General features: G+C 41.2%; 1 protein-coding gene across 1 annotated transcript in view; it reads left to right on the forward strand.

Moving 5' to 3' along the window:
* Positions 1 to 19,513, forward strand: part of LOC126100859 (origin recognition complex subunit 3) — a 107,903-nt gene that overhangs the window by 43,936 nt on the left and 44,454 nt on the right. Inside the window, exons 6-7 of the mRNA XM_049911527.1 lie at positions 1,168 to 1,327; positions 7,168 to 7,281. Of these exons, the coding sequence (XP_049767484.1) occupies positions 1,168 to 1,327; positions 7,168 to 7,281 (274 nt within the window). The remainder of the gene's footprint in view (positions 1 to 1,167; positions 1,328 to 7,167; positions 7,282 to 19,513) is intronic.

A 19,513-nucleotide genomic window follows, 5' to 3' on the forward strand; every position in this document is an offset into this window, starting at 1 on the left:
TTAGTGTAGGTTTTCACATTCCAGAGATTTCTGTATTGTGTATTGCAAATTTGCATGGAATGAGCACATTTCTTCCCAGAAATTTGTGCAGATAGATTTTGTTCTGATTAGCACTTCACTCAACATATAAGTATTTAATTAAATTTACTTTCTGTTGATATTTACAATAGCCATTGTAAAATGTTTGAAAGAAAATTTCATGTCACCTAGTCATTCCTGGGCTTCATAATACACAGTTGCTATGGAGGTACACTGCAGTGTACATAAGATTTTCATGAGACACAATTTAGAGGTGTAGCAATGCAGGGTGATTTCAAAACTGCATCAAAAAAGAATGCACAATCAGACCTCATTTCTATTTATATGGAAGATATTGAGTGCTAAAATATAGAATAATATGTAAAGTGGCAATTGTTTGTAAACAAGGAAAAAGTGAGTGAGGGTGACTGTGTTTGACCAGCATGTTACAGAGTATGAAGCTACCGATAGTTTATTGGCGATGACAATGCATGATGTGCTACAGGTAATGGGTAAATGATGGGGCCTAGGAAACAAAAACAAATGGAGAAGTGTTAGCAGAAATATGGCTTAATGTACCTCACTTTTTGACAACACCAGCTGAAAATGTAGTCCTTAGTGTTCAGTATGGAGGTAACTTTAGATAATGGCTGCTTACTTGTGTTGTTGTTATTACGTATCAGCGACTTTGAATTTGTTGCTTCTGCAAACTCCCTGAACTCATTTTTACACACATTCTACTTCATAGTGTGCACAATCTTCTGTAATTCTGTATTTTTGGCCATAACCCATTCCACAAAGGACACCAGAATGCCTCGAAAGAAGATAAACTAGAGAGAACCAATTTAGTGGAATAAAATTTAAGATATGAGCTTGTTTTACACATCAGAAACTTTCTTGGCTAATACATATATTAAATTAATGTTTTTCAAAACAGTGTGTTAGCAAGCACGTGTTCCACATCTCCAGAATTGAGAAACCTGAGTGCTCTTAAAAAAAATGGGCTGTATCAGTACTACACCCCAACCATGCATTCGAAAATTTCAGTTTTTAAAAAGTGAGGTACCATTGAAGTTTGTGTTGCATTCTTGCAGTTCTTAAAATCAACGAAAAAAAGCCACCATGTGTTACCTGAAGTTTTGTTTGCAGTGCTTATGTACCACAGTTGCCGATTGTAATCATAGTCGGTGTGGCAACTTCGTCCATGGCTATCAGCCGTAGCCTGCCGTACAACGTTTCATCCAGAGTTCGAATACAGCTGTTTCAGATAACCTCATCAACTGCCACAGTGAACAATGTTATTGAAAATGTAAGTATCTATGTTGGAAGTGTGTATCTTGTCTAAAATAAGTTAGCAGATGGCATTAATATGTAGTAGTGCCAATAAAAAATTCTTATATAATGGTTACTAGTTAGTAGAGTTAGTGACACACTTGTATGAAGAAGTAAAAATCTACGCAGCTCAGTTGAAATAAGTATTTACCATTAAACACTCATAAAATTTGCATTCTCTGACAAATGATGCAGTCACTGTGGTGCATGATTACCAGTGCGTGAAGTTCTTGTGTAGTTCAGAACTGCTGACTTCTTGTGCAGGGTAACAGGCAGTATTTACATTTCTCTCTCTCTCTCTCTCTCTCTCTCTCTCTCTCTCTCCCTCTCTTAAAGAGGTGACTACTGAATCATTGGGGAGGCCAGTGTACCTTTTTAAATGTGATACAGAATGTTCTGGTAGGATGTAAACAATCTAAAGGCTAAAGGTAAACAAGTCACCTAATTGTAGAAATACTGATTTGGCAAAAGGCATGTAAGAAAGACTGGAAACAGTTCTAATATATTGTTTACTTTTCAGTTCTGGTAGTGTTTTTTTTACAGAGTGATTGGTTTCTGTGTGTTGCTGTACTGTTTATTATTTTACAAAAAATAGAAAATGTTGAATTGACGTATGTAGTTGGATCAGCAACTTGTGTCTGTATCAGAACGTCACATCTGAATACTACAGTGTGCAACTGTCGTCCAAGTTTTAAATATCTAATTGTTGGAGGGAGAAGAATGGAGTGAGAGAGATTGGGAGAGGGGGGCAAGAAGCCAGAAAGAAAGAGATGGAGCTATGCTGTGAGCATAATGGATTTGCGTTTGGTAAAACATTATAGTAATTTGCGTAAAAAGTGTTTTATGCTAAAATTATAAAAAAGAAAACTGCGTAGAAAATTTATCATTAAAAGTCCAAGAGTGGAGAACAATGGGGATGAGCATACTGTATTTACATTTGCTAAAACATTACAGTAACTTGCGTAAAATTAAAAAAAAGTAAAATTATGAAAGAATTATCATTCATATATTACGAGTGTAGAACAGGGGACCTGTAAACTGTAAAAAGTATAAAATAATATGATTATAAAAGTAGAATTGTGTAAAGTAACTAAAATTGAATTGAGTGTCTAGGAAGTATAAAACAAAACAATAAAATTTTAAAAGGGGAAACTATGTGAGCTGCTAAAGTTACAGGTAACATGGTGTGAGAGCTATACTTAATTGCCATTTCCGATCTTCCACCTCGATGCAACGCATGTGTGTGTGTGTGTGTGTGTGTGTGTGTGTGTGAGAGAGAGAGAGAGAGAGAGAGAGAGAGAGAGAGAGAGAGAGAGCGCTCCATTCACAGAGAAAATGGCAGTGGTACACTGACTCTCACACTGTCTTAATAGTAAGCCTGCATGCTGGCTGGCTTCCATACACACTGTAAAATAATAATAATAACAATAATAATAATAAAATTAAAAAAAAATCACACACACACACACTCTCTCTCTTTTTGAGCTACAATGTGCTGACACAATACACAGTGCGGGACTGCAATTTTGCAGGTTGTCTGGTGTTGAGAAGTAGTGTTGGGTGGAATGCATGAGTGGAGACAGGAGGCAGGGAGAGGGAGACAGTGTTAGGGAAGGGTGACCAACAGCTCAGAGGAAGGCAGCAGGTGCATGGGATGGAGTAAGACTCACTGGCACTGGTCAGTTCATGCCACACAAAAGGTGACAATGTGCAGAGCGGGTTGGGAGGAGGTGAGAGAGCAGAGGAAGGGGAGAATGTAAAGAACATAATGTGCGTGCAGGATTGGTGAAGTTAACAGTGTTGGGGCAAGCAGGTGTGGAGCAGGCTGTTAGTGGAGATTGAGGCCACTGGAATTATAAGCACAAAGGATGTGTTGCAAGAACTCTCATCTGCATAGCTCAGAAAAGGTACTACTGTGGGTAAGGATCTAGGTGGCACAGCTTGTGAAGCAGCCACTGAAATTGAGCATATTGTGCTTGGTAGAGTCTTTTGCCGTTGGATGTCAGCTCTGTTCACACCCACAGTTGACAGTGGCCATTTATTCAGATGGGCAGTTGCTTGGTGGTCATGCCAACATAAAATGCTGTGCAGAAACTGCAGTAGAGGTAGCATAGGGTGTATCAGTGCTGTTTTCAGAGGTGGCCCTGCCTCTGGTGGGGTTGTGCTTGGTAAGTGAATTGGGCAGGTCGCACACCAGGGTCTACCGTAGGAGTGTGACCCCTACAGTGAGCAGTTGGGAGTGAGGGTGGCAAAGGGATAGACCTGAACATTGCGTAGATTGGATGGATGACATATTATCACTTTCGGAGGGTTGGGAGGATTGTGGGTTGGATGATCTTCATTTCCATGAACGACTGTAGAAGGTCAAAGTTCTGCTGACAGATATGTTACAGTAGTTTCAGGCTGGCATGATACTGATTGCTCCATTGCAGCTGCTTCTTGGGGGTGGTGGGTGAGCTTAGGAGTGAGTGAGGATATGGTGTGGAAAATCTGTCTGTAAACTAGATTTGGGGTGGAGGAGGGTGGGGGGTTAGTGATTGTGTGTAAACCCTTTAGTGGGATCTTCAATATAATGTGCAAGGGAATTCTCATCACAGCAGATATGCTATTCACTGGTCACCAGACTATTTCATATTTGGGAAGGCAAAGGTGAAAGACGTCAGAATGCAAGTACTATTGATAGTTAGTGGGCTTAATATCAACAGAAGTATGGTGTCATCAGAAATGTGTAGGTCGACATCCAGGAAGGTGGCACATCAGGCTGAAGAGGACCAAGTGAAGCGAGTGGGGAAAACATCTTGTGGCTGTGGAGAAAAGATGATAGGGTGTCTTGGCCCTGGATCTAAATCATGAAGATATCATCAGTGGCTATGAACCAGAAAAGGGATCTGAAGTTTTGGGAGACAAGGAAAATTTACTTATATAACCCATAAAAAGGCTGGCATAAGACGGTATCATGTGGATGCCTGCAGTCTCACTGCAGATTTTTTGGTATTTCTCAAAGGAGAAATTCTATATATGTGGACATAATTAGTTGGTTGTGTAAGGAATGAGATTGTGGGTTTGAAGTTGGAAGGACATTGAGAGAGATGATGTTTAATAGCAGCAAGGTCATGGACATGGAGTTGTTGGTGTATAGAGATATCAACAGTGATGAGAAGGAATCCAGGTGGTAATGGGGTGGGGATGATGAGAGTTGGTGAAGGAAATGGTTCATATCTTTCAATATGAGAACTTAGGCAATGTGCAATTGGTTGGAGGTGTCAGTCGACAAGGGCAGAGGTTCGTTCAATCTGAGCACAGTGATCAGCAACTGTAGACCACCCAGGATTGTTGTGTTTATGAAAGCACATAGAAGGTAGGTGTGTGGGGATCATTTTGAGGAGGAAAGGGCAGAGGTTCGTTCAATGTGAGCACAGTGATCAGCAACTGTAGGCCACCCAGGATTGTTGTGTTTATGAAAGCACATAGAAGGTAGGTGTGTGGGGATCATTTTGAGGAGGAAGATTGATTCGAGGTAAAGGTTTTTGGTATGAGCCTGGTGATCGGAGGTTATACTGGACGTTTTGTAGATGGAAGTGTCAGACATTTAGTGAATACTTTCTATCAGGTAAGCATTGTGATTCATCACAACAGTGTTGTTACCTTTGTCTGCAAGAGGAGGATTAAATTGGGGTCTATCTGGAGGTTGCAGATAGCTGTTCTTTCCTTTGTTGAGATGGTATTCTTGGAAGGGACTTCAGGAAAGATCAACACATCTACTAATTTTAAGTGAGTTGTTACCTTTCCTTCTAAAGTATTTACAACGTAACAATTTGGACATTGAATCACTGCTGTAGGTAACAACTGATGTGATTACTTACATTGAATAGATATATCTGTTCGAAGAAAGGGAAGAGATAGTGTGATCATTGGACTAAAGAGTTGGGATTTAACTGCAACAAATACAATTTTTCTTTTAAGTGCTCAGTGAACAGACTTGCAGACATAATACAATCTTACAAAGGGTATTGTTCCTACAAAAATGGCGTGAAATACAAACATCTGTTAAATTACACTAGAATTTATATTGATATTAATTCCAGCTCCCATTAAATTGCCCATTTCTTTACTCAAACAATGTATATGTAAGCTACAAAACATCTTCATTTTATAAAAAAAAAGGTGGAAACTTGGAAAACACATAATTGTGGAAACTGGGAACAGTGCTATATAACAAGTGATTAAATTTCTGAATATGACATCAACTGTACAGTAATTTAGGAAAAAGTAAAAGAAAGCCATTAAGCTGTCACACTGACAAAGCTTAAAAATTTGCTGATAAAAAAATATTCAAAAAATCTTTGACACTTTCAGGCAAGTTAGTCACTGTTAGTGGTAAGTCAAAAGACTCACAAAATAAACTAGAATTCCAGCTGCTTTCACAGTAACTTCATTTTATGACCATGTATTTAAATCTGAGAGACATTATGCCCAAAGCTAATAAGTGCATTAAAAAATCACCTGGCATCATTGTGTACAAGTACAAGATATACTGGAAAACTGAGTTTGAGATGTTGATGGTATTTTACTGTGTGTCGTGTCCTTCCACTAGTGACTTGAGGACATTCATGAAGCATGTGATTCCCTTGCATTACAGTACAGTATGCGGAGCAGCTTCTTGTGCTGTGATTCAGGCCACCCAGTATGGCATGCAGTAATGTGTCCCTTTCTTAAACAAGTCTCCTCTGGAGCTCAACAGTGGCCAGTGGTGCCAGTATTTGGGCTCCAGTTCATTTACATAGAGCATCCTATGCATTTTTATTTGAATTTAAGTCTGTTAAGTATGTCAGCTCTTTTAGACACAGTGTGCCCACATCTTGCAGTTGCTTGTGCTCTGGGCTAATGTTTTGTGGTTGGACATTACTGGCTGTGATATGGAACTCCGTTCCCAATGTACAATGGAAATAATACACATATTGTTGGAGAATATTGCTTCAATAGTTTATTATGTGAACATTATAGTTTGTGGTATAAACTGTTGAACTACTAGGGCTGTTAAATTTGTTACCTTGTTCACTTTCAATTATAGTTATCATGTAATAAATTTATATCCACATACAGACATGCAAGCTATATTGTTTGTCAGCATGTCGGACATCATAGTTTTTTGTGTAATAACACATCTTTTGATATGTGTGTTATAAGAGTATTACAACTGAAACTAGTTTCAGAATAAAGTATTGTTAAGGTATCAGCAATTTTTTCAGCAATGAAGACTTCTTCCTTCTCATTACAGCTCATGAGGTTTGTTATGTTGTGTAACTATGGTATTTTGATGCATGAATAAGTCATGGGAGATTCTGGAACCATTTTGAAAACAAATCAACATTTTCTGCTTTCTTACTTCAGGCTTCTTAATGAATGTCATTCATGGGCTTTTTCATATCCAAAAAATAGATTTGCATCAAACTGTACAATGAATAGTCTAGCTGTATGCTCTGACAAACAGTTGCCTTCTGTTTTGACACTGTGTAGAAAGTTATTATATTATAGACAAAAATGGATTGAGGTCAAAATGATTCTACTTTCCTCTTTTCAGAATAATAAAATTTCAATATAGTTTGGAACATTACGTAGTGTTTTAATTTGACTTAATTACTTTTTGTTGTGAAGAATTATTGCTTTGTATCATGATGGAAGGAATTGAGGGGGGAAGAGGGGGGGTGAGAGAGAGAGAGAGAGAGAGAGAGAGAGAGAGAGAGAGAGAGAGAGAGAGAATGTGGGTGAGTTTTGTGTTCTTTTTGCTGATGTAAGGTGATTATTTCTGCTCTTTAGGTGCTGTTTTCTGAAGACATATTGTTCCGTTTGGGAAGTAAAGCATTCAGATTCCTTATGGACATATTTCTCTTTCACGACTTTTCCGTACAAGGATTTATACAGGCATACAAGGTAAAAGACTTTAAATTTTTTTCTTTAGTGGTCAGTAACAAATATCAGGGGACTGCATGTTAAAAAAAATATTCTTGACTTGAAATGACATAGTTATGGGAACATGAAAATTTCTGTTAAATGATAACATGGCAAGCCTGCTGTTTTTTGTCCAAAAGGCAGAACTGCATTGTTTTAAATGAAATATTATAAAATTTTACTGTTTTCCATTTCTTTGCTAAAAATCATGAGTCTTAGGATTGGCTTTGCTTTGCTCTATGTGGCAACTGCTTGTCCTCGTGATGTGTGTCAAAAGATGGTGATTGATTTCAAAATACCCAACAGTTGGACTCAATACGAAACTGTTAATGCTGGAAAATTACTTGTCAGCACCAGTAGTTTTGTGTCAGCATATTTAATTTAGAAAATTTAATTTAAAAAATAAATACACTGAACCAGAGGTAGAAACTGACTGGGCAGAGACCACTCAGGATGATGATGATGACGTCAGGAAAAAACAAAACTCCTTGGCATGTGTCAGGTCGTGGAATTTTACATCCCATAAACAGGTCAGTAAATTAGAAAATATAGAAAGAGAAATGGATAGGTTAAAATTATATTGGGAATTGGTGATGTGTTTTGGTGGGAAAACGAAATCAAATCAGATGAGTAGAAGGTTATCAACACACACTCAGATATACAGGAGTAATGAACAAAAAAACAGAAATGGAAGTAAACTACAATGAAGAGTATAATCAGTGCATCATTGTAACCATGTTAGATGCAAAGCTAACATCCACCACAGTTTATATACCTACTAGCTCAGCAGATGAAGAGATTGAAAGATAGAAGTAAAAGGATGACAAGGAAGAATAGTAGAACGACACAGATTAAGGGAGAAGAATGAAAGGGGAAGCCACCGTGTAGAATTTTTCACCAAGCGCACTTCAATCAGTCTGATATTTGGTTTGAGAATTATGAAAGAAGATTGTACATGTGGAAAAGACCTGGAGGCACCAAAAGGTTCCAGAGAAATTATGTAATGGTAACATAGATTTTAAAACCAGTTTTTAAACTGCAATTCATTACCAGGGTTATATGTGAACTGTTATCATTATAGATTGGTTACAAACTGCAGGTTAAAACTGAGAGACAGCGGAGAGTTAGTAAATTCAGGGGATGACAACTGAATAAATTGCAACAGCCAGAGATTGTTCAGTCTTGTAAAGGGTATTAGCCATCAATTGATGGGAACAGGAAAAAAGTACACAGAAGACAAAGAGGTAGCTTTGGGAGATGTGAATGCAGTGGAAAATCAAATATGTAAAAGACAAGAATCAGTAGAAATCCATGGATAATACATGAGATAGTGAATTTAATTGATGAAATGAAAAAATATAAAAATACAGCAAAAGAAACAGATGAAATTTAATACGGATGTCCAAAAAATGGGATGGAAAGAAAATGAAAATGGTCAGACAAGAATGGCTAGAAAAGAAATCCAAAGCTGTAGAAGAATGCTAGACTATGGGGAAGGTAGAAGCTGCCAATAGGACAGTTTCAAAGACCTTTGCAGAAAAGAAAAGCAGCTGTATCTACAGATCTGATGGTAACCCAATACTAAGCAAAGAAGCAATGGTTGAACGCTGGAAACACTATAAAAAGTCTGTACAACAGAAATGAACCTGTGAAACTTGAGTTCCCCACGTATAAAACTTCCAAATAACTTATGGGAATGCAGACAGATGCAAAATGAGACAATGCGACACATGCAAAAAGACTACATGCGTAGTAAGCAAGTAGCCCCAACACACAACCAAAGATGACCCATCAGAAGTTATCGGCAGTGAGTATTAATTATCATTGCATGAGCAAGTAGTGTTAACTCTTGTCTCTGTGTTGTGTGACCAGAGAAAGAGCAGGATTCCAAGTGGAATTTAAGCAAAAGCCCCCATATCTATTATAAGACTACCTGCTAATTTAGGCTCAGCTGCTTCCTTAATAACAGTATCCCAATAACTAGAAGTGAATCTCTGTGTTGTTATATTCCACAGGATGACAGGTGCCAAGGCAGTGTTATGCAACAGCAGTTTTGCTCTGCTGTCATAAGCATGTGTTCTATATGCCAGCTCTCCATGATCCTGATGGTCTGACCAATGTATGATATACATTGCAAGGGATACATTTCAACATTTGCCTGTAGCACTACATCTCAAATGTTTCTTCTGTTCTGGTATTGCCACAGTCCATACCTCACTCTCATATAATGCTGCGCTCCAAACATACATTCTCAGAAATTTCTTCCCCAAATTAAGGTCTACGTTTGATGCTAGCAGACTACCCTTGGTCAGGAATGCCCTTTGTGCCATTGCTAACCTGCTTTTGATGTACTCTTTGCTCCGTCCTTCATTCATCTACTTTGTGATCGTCAATCCTGAGGTTAAGTTTCTTGCTGTTCTCATTCCTGCTACTTCTCATTACTTTTGTCTTTCAATGTACTCTCAATCCATATTCTGCACTCATTAGATTGTTCATCCCATTCAGCAGATCATGCAGATTGAACAGTGGGGATGAAAGACCACATCCCTATCTTACACCCTTTTTAATCCGAGCACTTTATTCTTGGTCATCCACTCTTGTTAATTCCTCTTGGCTCTTGTACATATTGTATATTACCCGTCTCTACCTATGGTGTACCCTTATTTTTGTCAGAATTTCAAACATCTTGCACCATTTTACATTGTAGAACACTTTTTCCAGGTCATCAAATCCTACTACTGTATCTTGATTTTTCTTTAGTCATGCTTCCATTATCAACCGCAATGTCAGAATTGCTTCCCTCTTTACCTTCCCTTAAGCCAAACTGATTGTCATCGAACACATCCTCAATTTTCTTTTCCATTCTTGAGTATATTACTCATGTCAGCAACTGGGATGCTTGAGCTGTTAAGTTGATAAGCTGATTGTGCAATAAGTCTTACACTTGTCAGCTCTTGGAGTCTTGGTAGTTGTGTGGATGATATTCTTCTGAAAGTCAGACAGTAGGAATGTTATCTATCCATTCTGCCTTATTTGATCTTAAGTCCTGCAAAGATCTTTTAAATTCTGAACCTAATACTGAATCCCCTATCTCCTCTAAATCGACTCCTGTTTCCTCTTCTATCGCATCAGACAAGTCTTCCCCCTCATAGAGGCCTTCAGTGTACTCTCTCCACCTATCTGCTCTCTCCTATTCATTTAACAGTTCATACCCTTGATTTTAATGTTACTACCCTTGCTTTTAATTTCACCAATTTGACTTTCCTATATGCTGAGTCAATCCTTCAAACAGTTGTTTCTTTTTCGAATCCTTCAAATTTTTAATGCAGCCATTTCGTCTTAGCTTCCAGGCACTTCCTTTTTATTTCACTCCTAAGCAACTTGTATTTCTGTAATCCTTGAATTTCCCTGAACATATTTGTACTCCCTTCTTTCACCAACCAACTGAAGTATTTCTTCTGTTGCCCATGGTTTCTTTGCAGTTAATCCTTTGTACCTATGTTCTCCTTTCCAAATTCTGTGATTGCCCTTTTTGAGATGTCCATTCCTCTTCAGCTGTACTGCCTATTGAGCTGTTGCTTATTGCTTAGAGAACTTCAAGCATATCTCATCATTCCTCAGTACTTCTGCATCCCACTTCTTTCTGTATTGATTCTTCCTGACTAATGTCCTAAAGTTTAGCCTACTCATCACTACTATATTGTGATTTGAGTCTGTATCTGCTCCTGGGTATGCCTTACAATCCACTGTCTGATTCCGGAAGCTCTGCCTGACCATGATGTGATCTAAGTGAAATCTTTCCATATCGCGTGACCTTTTCCAAATTCACTGTCTCCTCTTGTGATTCTTGAACAGTATTCACTGTTACTAGCTGAAATTTATTACAGAATGCAATTAGTCTTTCTTCTGTCTCATTCCTTATCACAAGCCCATATTCTCCTGTAACTGTTTCCTCTACTCCTTCCCTGCAACTGCATTCCAGTCCACCATGATTTTCAACTCCCTTTAAATACTGAGTTACCCATTGTATATCCTCATATACAGGGTTTATCAAAAAGAATCATCAGATAAAAAAAAAAAAAAAAAAATCGTAACTCTTACGTTATTTGAGATATGTGTGTGAACAACCTACTGTCAGATAGATCAAACTCTAGAGTTTTACATGGTTCCCGCTATGTAGTAGCAGTATGCTCCCAATTCAGTTCCAGTTCTAGTGAAAATGGCGTCAGGGCAACAGAAAGCGTTTTGTATTCTATGTTTTGTGTAGTGCAGGTTAGTAATAACTGTTCAGTGTGACGTTCATACTAGGTACGGTGTGGATCCTCCTATGGCACAGCATTAGGCGATGGCATGAACAATTCCAAGAAACAGGTTGTTTCTGTAAAGGCAAATTGGCGGGCTGTCTCAGAGTGTCTCACACAGGCACTGAACACATCTGCCATAGTTTCACAAGGAGGCTGCAGAAATCAGTTTGCCGTGCAGCTCGACAGTTCAACATGCACCCAATGTCTGCCTGGTGTTTGTTCCGTCAACACTTATACATGAAACCATACAAAGTTCAGCTACTACAAGTTCTTCATGAAGGTGACAAACAACAACCTGTGGAGTTCTGTAATTTCGTTCTTAGCAAGATGGAGGATGATGGTTTTTTTCCAAATTTAGTGATGAGTCAACATTCCACTTAAATGGAAAGGTGAACTGTCATAATCTGAGAATATGGGGTACAGAACAATGACATGAAGTTCTGCAACATGAGAGGGACTCTCCATAATTTAATGTGGTTCATGCAATTTCACAGGAAAAGGTGTATGGTCAATTTTTCGTTGCCAAGAACACTGTTACAGGAAGCACATCAAGATACACCTGAGATATACTTGAGAACTTTCTTTTCCTACAGTTAGAGACTGATTTGAACACCTTGATTTGCCAACAGGATGTGGCACCGCCACACTGGCATCCGGAATTGTGGGAAACCAGACCTGACTGTATGTGATTATTTCTTGTGGGGGTTATAAGAGACTCCGTTTATGTGCCTCCGTTACCAACAACAATGAATGAACTGAGACATCGCATAACAGCAGCTGTGGAAGATGTAACTCAAGACTTGTTCGCAGCAGTGTGGGAACAATTTGCATGCCGCATTGACATACACCATGCATCTCAAGGGGAGCATGTTGGATAACTGTGAAAAGGCTTGAAAAAAACCTTTGGGAGTTTCCTGTTAATCAAAAAACAAAATTCATTGTTTATCTTTATTACTTTCAGAAATATAGACGTGTCAAATCAGATGATTGTTTTGATACACCCTTTACTCTCTCTCTCATCTTCAGCTTGCGACGTCAGCATGTATAACTGAACTATCGTTATCAGTGTTGGTTTGCTGTCAATGCTGATAAGAACAACACTGTCACAGAACTGTTCCCAGTAACACACACTCTGCCCTACCTGCGTATTCATAATGAATCTTACTCCCTTTATAACATTTTCTGCTGCTGTTGATATTTCCCTATCATCATCTGACAAGAAATCCTTGTCTCCTTTCCATTTCACTTCACTGGCCCCTACTATATCTAGATTGAGCTTTTGCATTTATCTTTCCAGATTTTCTAGCTTCCCTACCAAGTTCAAGCTTCTGACATTCCACATCCCATAAAATCTTATCCTTTCATTGGTTATTCAATCTTTTTCTCATGGTCACCTCCCATTGGCAGTCACCTTCCAGAGATCTGAATGGGGGACAATTCTGGAATCTTTTGCCAATGAAGAGATCATCGTGACACTTTTTCAGTTAAAGGCCACATATCCTGTGGATACACATTATGTGTCTTCTGCATCCTCATGCCAGCCCCCTATTTGGAAGGAGCACGCCATCGGAGATGCTGGTGGCAGTCATTGGGGATTTTCTCTCATTGAGCCAATCATCATCTTCTGAGTCGACATCTACTAAAAGTAAACGAAATGAGGTTAATGATTCAAAGACCCTCCCAGTCCCACCACGGTTCCTCGTTGTTTCATGTATTGAAGACAGTTCAGTCCTTTGCTATGGTAAATCCATTTATTATTCAGAAAGGCGTTGGTGCAGTTAGTGGTCCTGTGAAATCCTGCTCTCATTCAAGCAATGTCACTTTGCTTTTGGAGACTCCTTCTGATAACAAGCATGACAATTGCTTGCAGCTTCACTCCTCCATGACTATCCTGTTCACGTTTAGGCCAATTGAACACTGAATTCTTCCCATGGTGTTATTTACACTAGGCTGCTCGATGGTCTAATCGAGGCAGAAATCCAAATGTACCACTCTGATCAGGGTGTCATTGCAGTCCATCGGGTGAAGAAAATGGTAGATCATCCTTAGTGCTCACACATACTTTTTTTCCTCAATTTGATAGATAGATGCTTCCATCAAAGATCAAAACAGGCTATTAAGCCATCACAGTTTGACCGTACATTCCGAACCCGCTACCAGTGTCATCATTACAATCACACTCGAATATCATGTCAACACCTGGCCTATTGTGTAACCTATGGTAGGATGCTCAAGAGTGTGATTGTCTGCCTCCTGCTCCCCACTGTATCAATTGCAATGCCAACCATGCCACCTCCTTCTGAGATTGCCCCAAGTTCTTGATGGCCGGGCCGTCCAGGAGATCTGGGGTAATTAAAAAGTGCCTTACCCGGTCGCTCACAAGTTGTTGGCTAGTCAGAAACCCTGCATTCTACCATCCAGCTCTTGCAGTACTGTTGTTACTACATCTCTCTCCATGAAGGACAAGGCCACGCCGAAATGTTACCTCAAATTCAGCACCACAGTTCTAAAATTGGCCATTGTCACAGTAGCATCCATGTTTCCTCCTCCAGCTGTGCAACATGCCACCAGACATTCACCTCATGATCTGCCCCACAATTGGCAGGCTGGAAAGGACAGAGGGAATACTCCAGTGCAGACGTCTTATATCCATCCAGCCAACAAACATCTGTGTCTTCCTCTGCTGACAGGAAAGGCTCCAAGGAATCAAAACAAGGGAAACTGTCTTCTCCTTAGCTGACTCGGTAGATCCTCTTCGATGGTGTCACCACTTGGTACCCTTGCCCAGCAAACCTTGTGTTGCTGGTGCAACCGTTTTTCTGCCCGGGACTCCACACACAGACAGAAGGAGGGTGCCGACGCCTCTGTAGATCTCATGGAGCAGAATCCTCCAGCCTCTGCACCCTGTAGCTGTGAGTCTTCGAAAGATAGCACTCAGCAGCCACTGAGGTGATGCCCGTTCATTTTTTCCCTCCTCCCCTTTTCTCATTATGAGTCTCCTCCAATGGGTCATTCACATCCTTCGATCCTACAAAGGGGAATTTTGTCTGCTCTTGGGGTTGCAACGTCCACTTGTTCTCTGTGTCCAGAAAACAAAAGTGTATCCTCATGACTGCTTTGAGCTCTTGCATTTCTTCCCAGTCCACTTTGACCTTCCCGCCAAGGACGGCATTCCATCTCATGGGGGAGTCATGCTGCTCATCTGGAATGACTTTCATATTCAGCCCATATCCCTGACTACCCTGCTTCAAGATGTTGCAGTCTAGTTTTTCCTTCCTCACTTCACCTTATTCCATTGTACCGTTTACATCCCTCCATCATTTGGTGTCACCAAGGCGGAATTCCTCCGTTTATTGGGCAACTCCCCCACCCCTTTCCACTGCTCGGTGACTTTAATGCACACCATCCCCTTTGGGGCTCTCCCAGAACCTATACAAGAGGTGCCCTCTTGGCTGACCTCCTCAGCTAACTTAACCTCATCTGCCTTAATACGGGAGCACTCACATTTCTTTCAGACTCTACACACACCTATTCCCATTTGGAGCTCTTCTTCTGCACTGCCCAGCTTGCCCATCGGCTCCAGCTTGCTGTCACTTCATCCCAATCCTCCGCCCCAGGTCACACATTGTTCACGTTCAGAGGTTACAGAACCTTTCTCTTGTGGGCAAGTACTTTCTCCTTCTGATATCTACTCGAGTGACCATTTCCTGTATGCTCTCTGTTTGCTGACTCCTCCCCCCCCCCCTCCCCCCCATGTGCACACCCAAATGCCATCTTTCTAAGGCCGACTGGAGGCTTTACTCCTCCCTGGCAACCTTCAAGAAACAACAGTTCCCTAGTTGTGATGACCAGGTAGAATATCTTGCAAATGTTATCATTACTGCGACAGAATGTTCCATTCCTTGCACTTCCTCTTTACCACACCGTGTCCCAGTCCCTTGAGGGATTGAGGCATGCTGAGATGCAATTCGTGTGCGGAGACATGATCCCCACTTTTTTAACACTCATCCTGTGATGGCAAATTGCATTCATTATAAACAATTCCATGGACAGTGTCATCTCGTTCTTTGGTATGTCAAAAAAGCTAGCTTATTTCTTTTACTAATTCTTTTAACAGTTCCGCACCCCCTGCCATCGTGTGGTCCAATCTCGGATGTCTCTCTGGGACCAAGGTCCACTCCCTGATTTCCAGCCTGATAGTAGCAGATGGTGTCATAGTGAACCCTACTGTTATCTCAAATACCTTGGGCAGCTATTTTGCAGAGATTTGAAGCTCCACTCACTATCAACTTGCCTTCCTCCATAGGAAACGAGTGGAGAAGGCTGGGCGATTCTGTTCTCTTCTCAGAAATCATGAGTGCTACAATGCCGCCTTTACTGTGTGGGACCTAGACCAAGCTGTCACTTCATCCCAATCCTCCACCCCAGGGTCAGACAATGTTCACTTTCAGATGTTGCAGAACACTTCTCTTGTGGGCAAGTACTTTCTCCTTCATATGTACAATCGCATCTGGGCAGAGGGCATGTTTCACAGATATTGGTGTTAAGCCACTGTCACACCTTTACACAATCCCGGTAAGGACAAACACCTTCCTTTTAGCTATCGCCCCATTTCTCTCACCAGCTGTGTTTGCAAGGTGACGGAACGTATGATTATTGCCTGACTGGTATGGTGGCTTGAGTCTCGCAATTTACTAACCACTACACAGTGTGGATTTTGAGTATGCTGTTCTGCAGTTGACCATCTCGTCACTTTGTCTACCCATGTCATGAATCATTTTCTGAGGAAATACCAGACTGTGGCTGTGCGTTTAGGTTTGGAGAAAGCCTACGACACCTGCTGGAGGACTGGTATCCTCTGTACTCTCTACATGTGGGGCTTCTGTGTCAGCATGCCTTGTTTTCTTCAAGAATTTGTAAAAGACTGAGTTTTCAAGGTAAGTGTGCCTTCTGCCTTGTTGGACGCCTTTATCCAGGGAAATGGTGTGCCTCAGGGTTCTGTCCTGATTGGCGCCTTATTTGCTGTCTCCATTAACCCTATTATGGCCTGTCTCCCACCAGGCATCTCCAACTCCCTTTTCATTGACGATTTTGCGCACTGTTGCAGTTTCCCACAGACTTGTGTCATTGAGCAGCGTCTTCAGCGATGTCCGATCACATGTACTAATGGAGCACCGAAATCTTTCATTTTTCCACTGACAAAGCCCTTTGTATGAATTTCTTGTGGCGAAATTGGTTTCATCCACCATCTTTACATTGTGGGCCTGTTGCTCTTCTGTTCATGGAAACTATGAAATTCGTGTGGCTCTTGTTCGATAGGAAACATTCTTTGCCCTCCCACATGTCTTACCTGGCTGCCCACTGTACCTGGTCTCTCAATGTCCCATGTGTCCTCAGTCGTACTTCCTGGGGAGTGGATCGGCCAACCCTCCTCCATTTGTACTGGTCCCTTCTCTGTTCGAAAGTGGATTATGGGTGTTTGGTTAATGCATCTGCACTTCTATCCTTATTATGACATCTCAATACTATCCACCATCGTGGCATCCATCTGGCAACTGGTGCCTTTCACTCTAGCCCGGTTGAGGGTCTGTGTGCAGAAGCTGCATGCCGTTTGTCTTCAATGCTTCGTCATCCTATGCCTCCTTCTTCAGTGACTCCTTTGATCACCAGTATGGGGCATGTCCCTCTTCTTTGTTAATTCCTGGAATTTGCTTTTGGCTCTTTCTCTGGTAGCTTCACTTCAGCAGATATGCATGCCATTTGTCTGCCATGCTTGGCCATCCTATGCCTCCTTCTTCAACGACTCCTTTGATCACCAGTATGGGGCGTGTTTCTCTTCTCTGTTAATTTCTGGGGTTCACTTTCAGCTCTTGCTCCAGCAGCTTCACTTTCACATTAGCGGCCTCTTTCTAATGGGTGTGAATCCTTTATCACTTTGGCTTCCTGCCGTGGCCCGTGGACATTACTCCAGCTTTGCTCTATCACTGTAAGTTTCACAGCCTTTTGCACAGAACTTCGCATTAGACCTTTGTATACACTGATGGTTCTCGAACTGACAGTGGTGTGTGGTGTGCCTTTGTCACTGGTACCAAAAATTTTCGGTATCGCCTTCTGGTACACTGATCAGTATTTACAGCAGAGCTCTTTGCCCTGTATCAACCCACGCAATACACCCAGCAACACAGGCTTTTTCAATTGTCACCTGCTCCAACTCTCTCAGTGCCCTTCAGTGCCTCTGTACTGTGCACCATCCATCCCTTAGTGCAATAGGTCCAGGAAAGCTGTCACTGGCTCATACCAGCAGGTGGCGTAACTTTCGCATCACTACTGGTGCTCCCTTCATGGGAACAATCTCTGGGAAACTAAGCAACTCCCAGAGGCTTGGCCCTCTTGTTGTGAGGAGATCATTTTAGCATTGTCTTTTTCAGCAATCACCATTTGTTAAGTGCTGCTCCCCCACCACTCTGTGCTCATTGTCCTCAATCTTTGGCGGTTCGCCATTTCCTGACAGAATGCCCTTTTTTTAAACACTTATGTTCTCATTTATGTTTGCCGTCTGAGCTATAAGCCATTTTAGTGAATGACGTGGGGACTGTCGACCGCATTTTACTTTTTACCCATCGTAGCAATATGGCAAAGGGCATTTAATCTTCAGTTCAGGACTTCTGTTTCTCTGTGGTGTATTTTATGGACCTTTCTCAAAGTCTGTGTTTTTTAGCTGTCTTCCCTTCTGTCAATTGGGCTTTTGTGTAGTAGTTTTTAACTCCTTTTTTGTCTTTGTGTTCTATGATTCTGACATGGGTGCATATGGCCCTAGTTGTTTTCGCACCCTAAAACAAAACAAGACAAACAGGCAACAGGGAAAAGAAGTTAGGAAAAAATATACTTAAGAAAAAAAGAAAAAGAAGAGACACATCACAGAAGTAGTATCCAAGTGGCATGGAAATCTGTAGTTGTGCTGTACATGTATGGAGAAACAAATGTTTATAATTTCAGAAAAATTGGATTATTTATTCAGAAGTAAGAGCTTGTCAAATTCAGCAAGTCAGCAACACTTCGGTCTCTCTCTGGTCCTTATGCAAGCAGTTATTCAGCACAGTGTTGATTGATACAGTTGTTGGATGTCCTCCTGCGGGATATTGTACCAAATTCTGTGTAACTGGTGAGTTAGATTACCAAAATCCCAAACTGGTTGGAAGGCCCTGCCCATAATGCTCCAAACATTCTCAATTAGGGAGAGATCTGGTGACCTTGCTGCCTAGTGTAGGGTTTGGCAAGCACTAAGACAAGAAGTAGAAACTCTAACCTTGTGCAGGTGGGCATTACCTTGCTGATGTGTAATCCCAAGATGGCCTGCAATATATCCTAAATTCCTGCAACCCTCCTTGCCTCAAGTTTTGTTAGCCACAGTCACTATCCCCTTCCCTCTTCCCACTCAAGTGCTACACTGCCCTCTGTTCCACCAACTGACCCACAGTCTTTTTACTTCTTTCTGCTGCCCCACCCCCTCCACCACCACCACAACAACCACCAACCCTCCCCTTATTTTGAACTCCCCACTGCTCCTAGCTGCCCTATCCTCTCCTCACCTCATCCCTGTTTGCTCTCACAAGCAGCACTTTACCATCCCCCACCCCTTCCCTGGTATCCCTCCCTTTCCCAACCTCCTCCTTATCCCCACCACACACATTGCTTCTCCTGTCATGCACTGCTGCTTTGCAGTCTGGTCTCAGCAGCCATAGACTATTGTCGTGTGTGTGTGTGTGTGTGTGTGTGTGTGTGTGTGTGTGTGTGTGTTTGCATTTGCATGAGTTTACCGTGAACTTATTTGTGTATGTTGTCAAATTCAGGAGGAGGACTTTTGGCCAAAAGCTTACTTGTTTAGCAGTCTTTTTGTTGTGCTTGTCTGC

The sequence above is a fragment of the Schistocerca cancellata genome, chromosome 9 (assembly GCF_023864275.1).
Source record: "Schistocerca cancellata isolate TAMUIC-IGC-003103 chromosome 9, iqSchCanc2.1, whole genome shotgun sequence".
NCBI classification, from domain to species: Eukaryota; Metazoa; Arthropoda; class Insecta; order Orthoptera; family Acrididae; genus Schistocerca; species Schistocerca cancellata.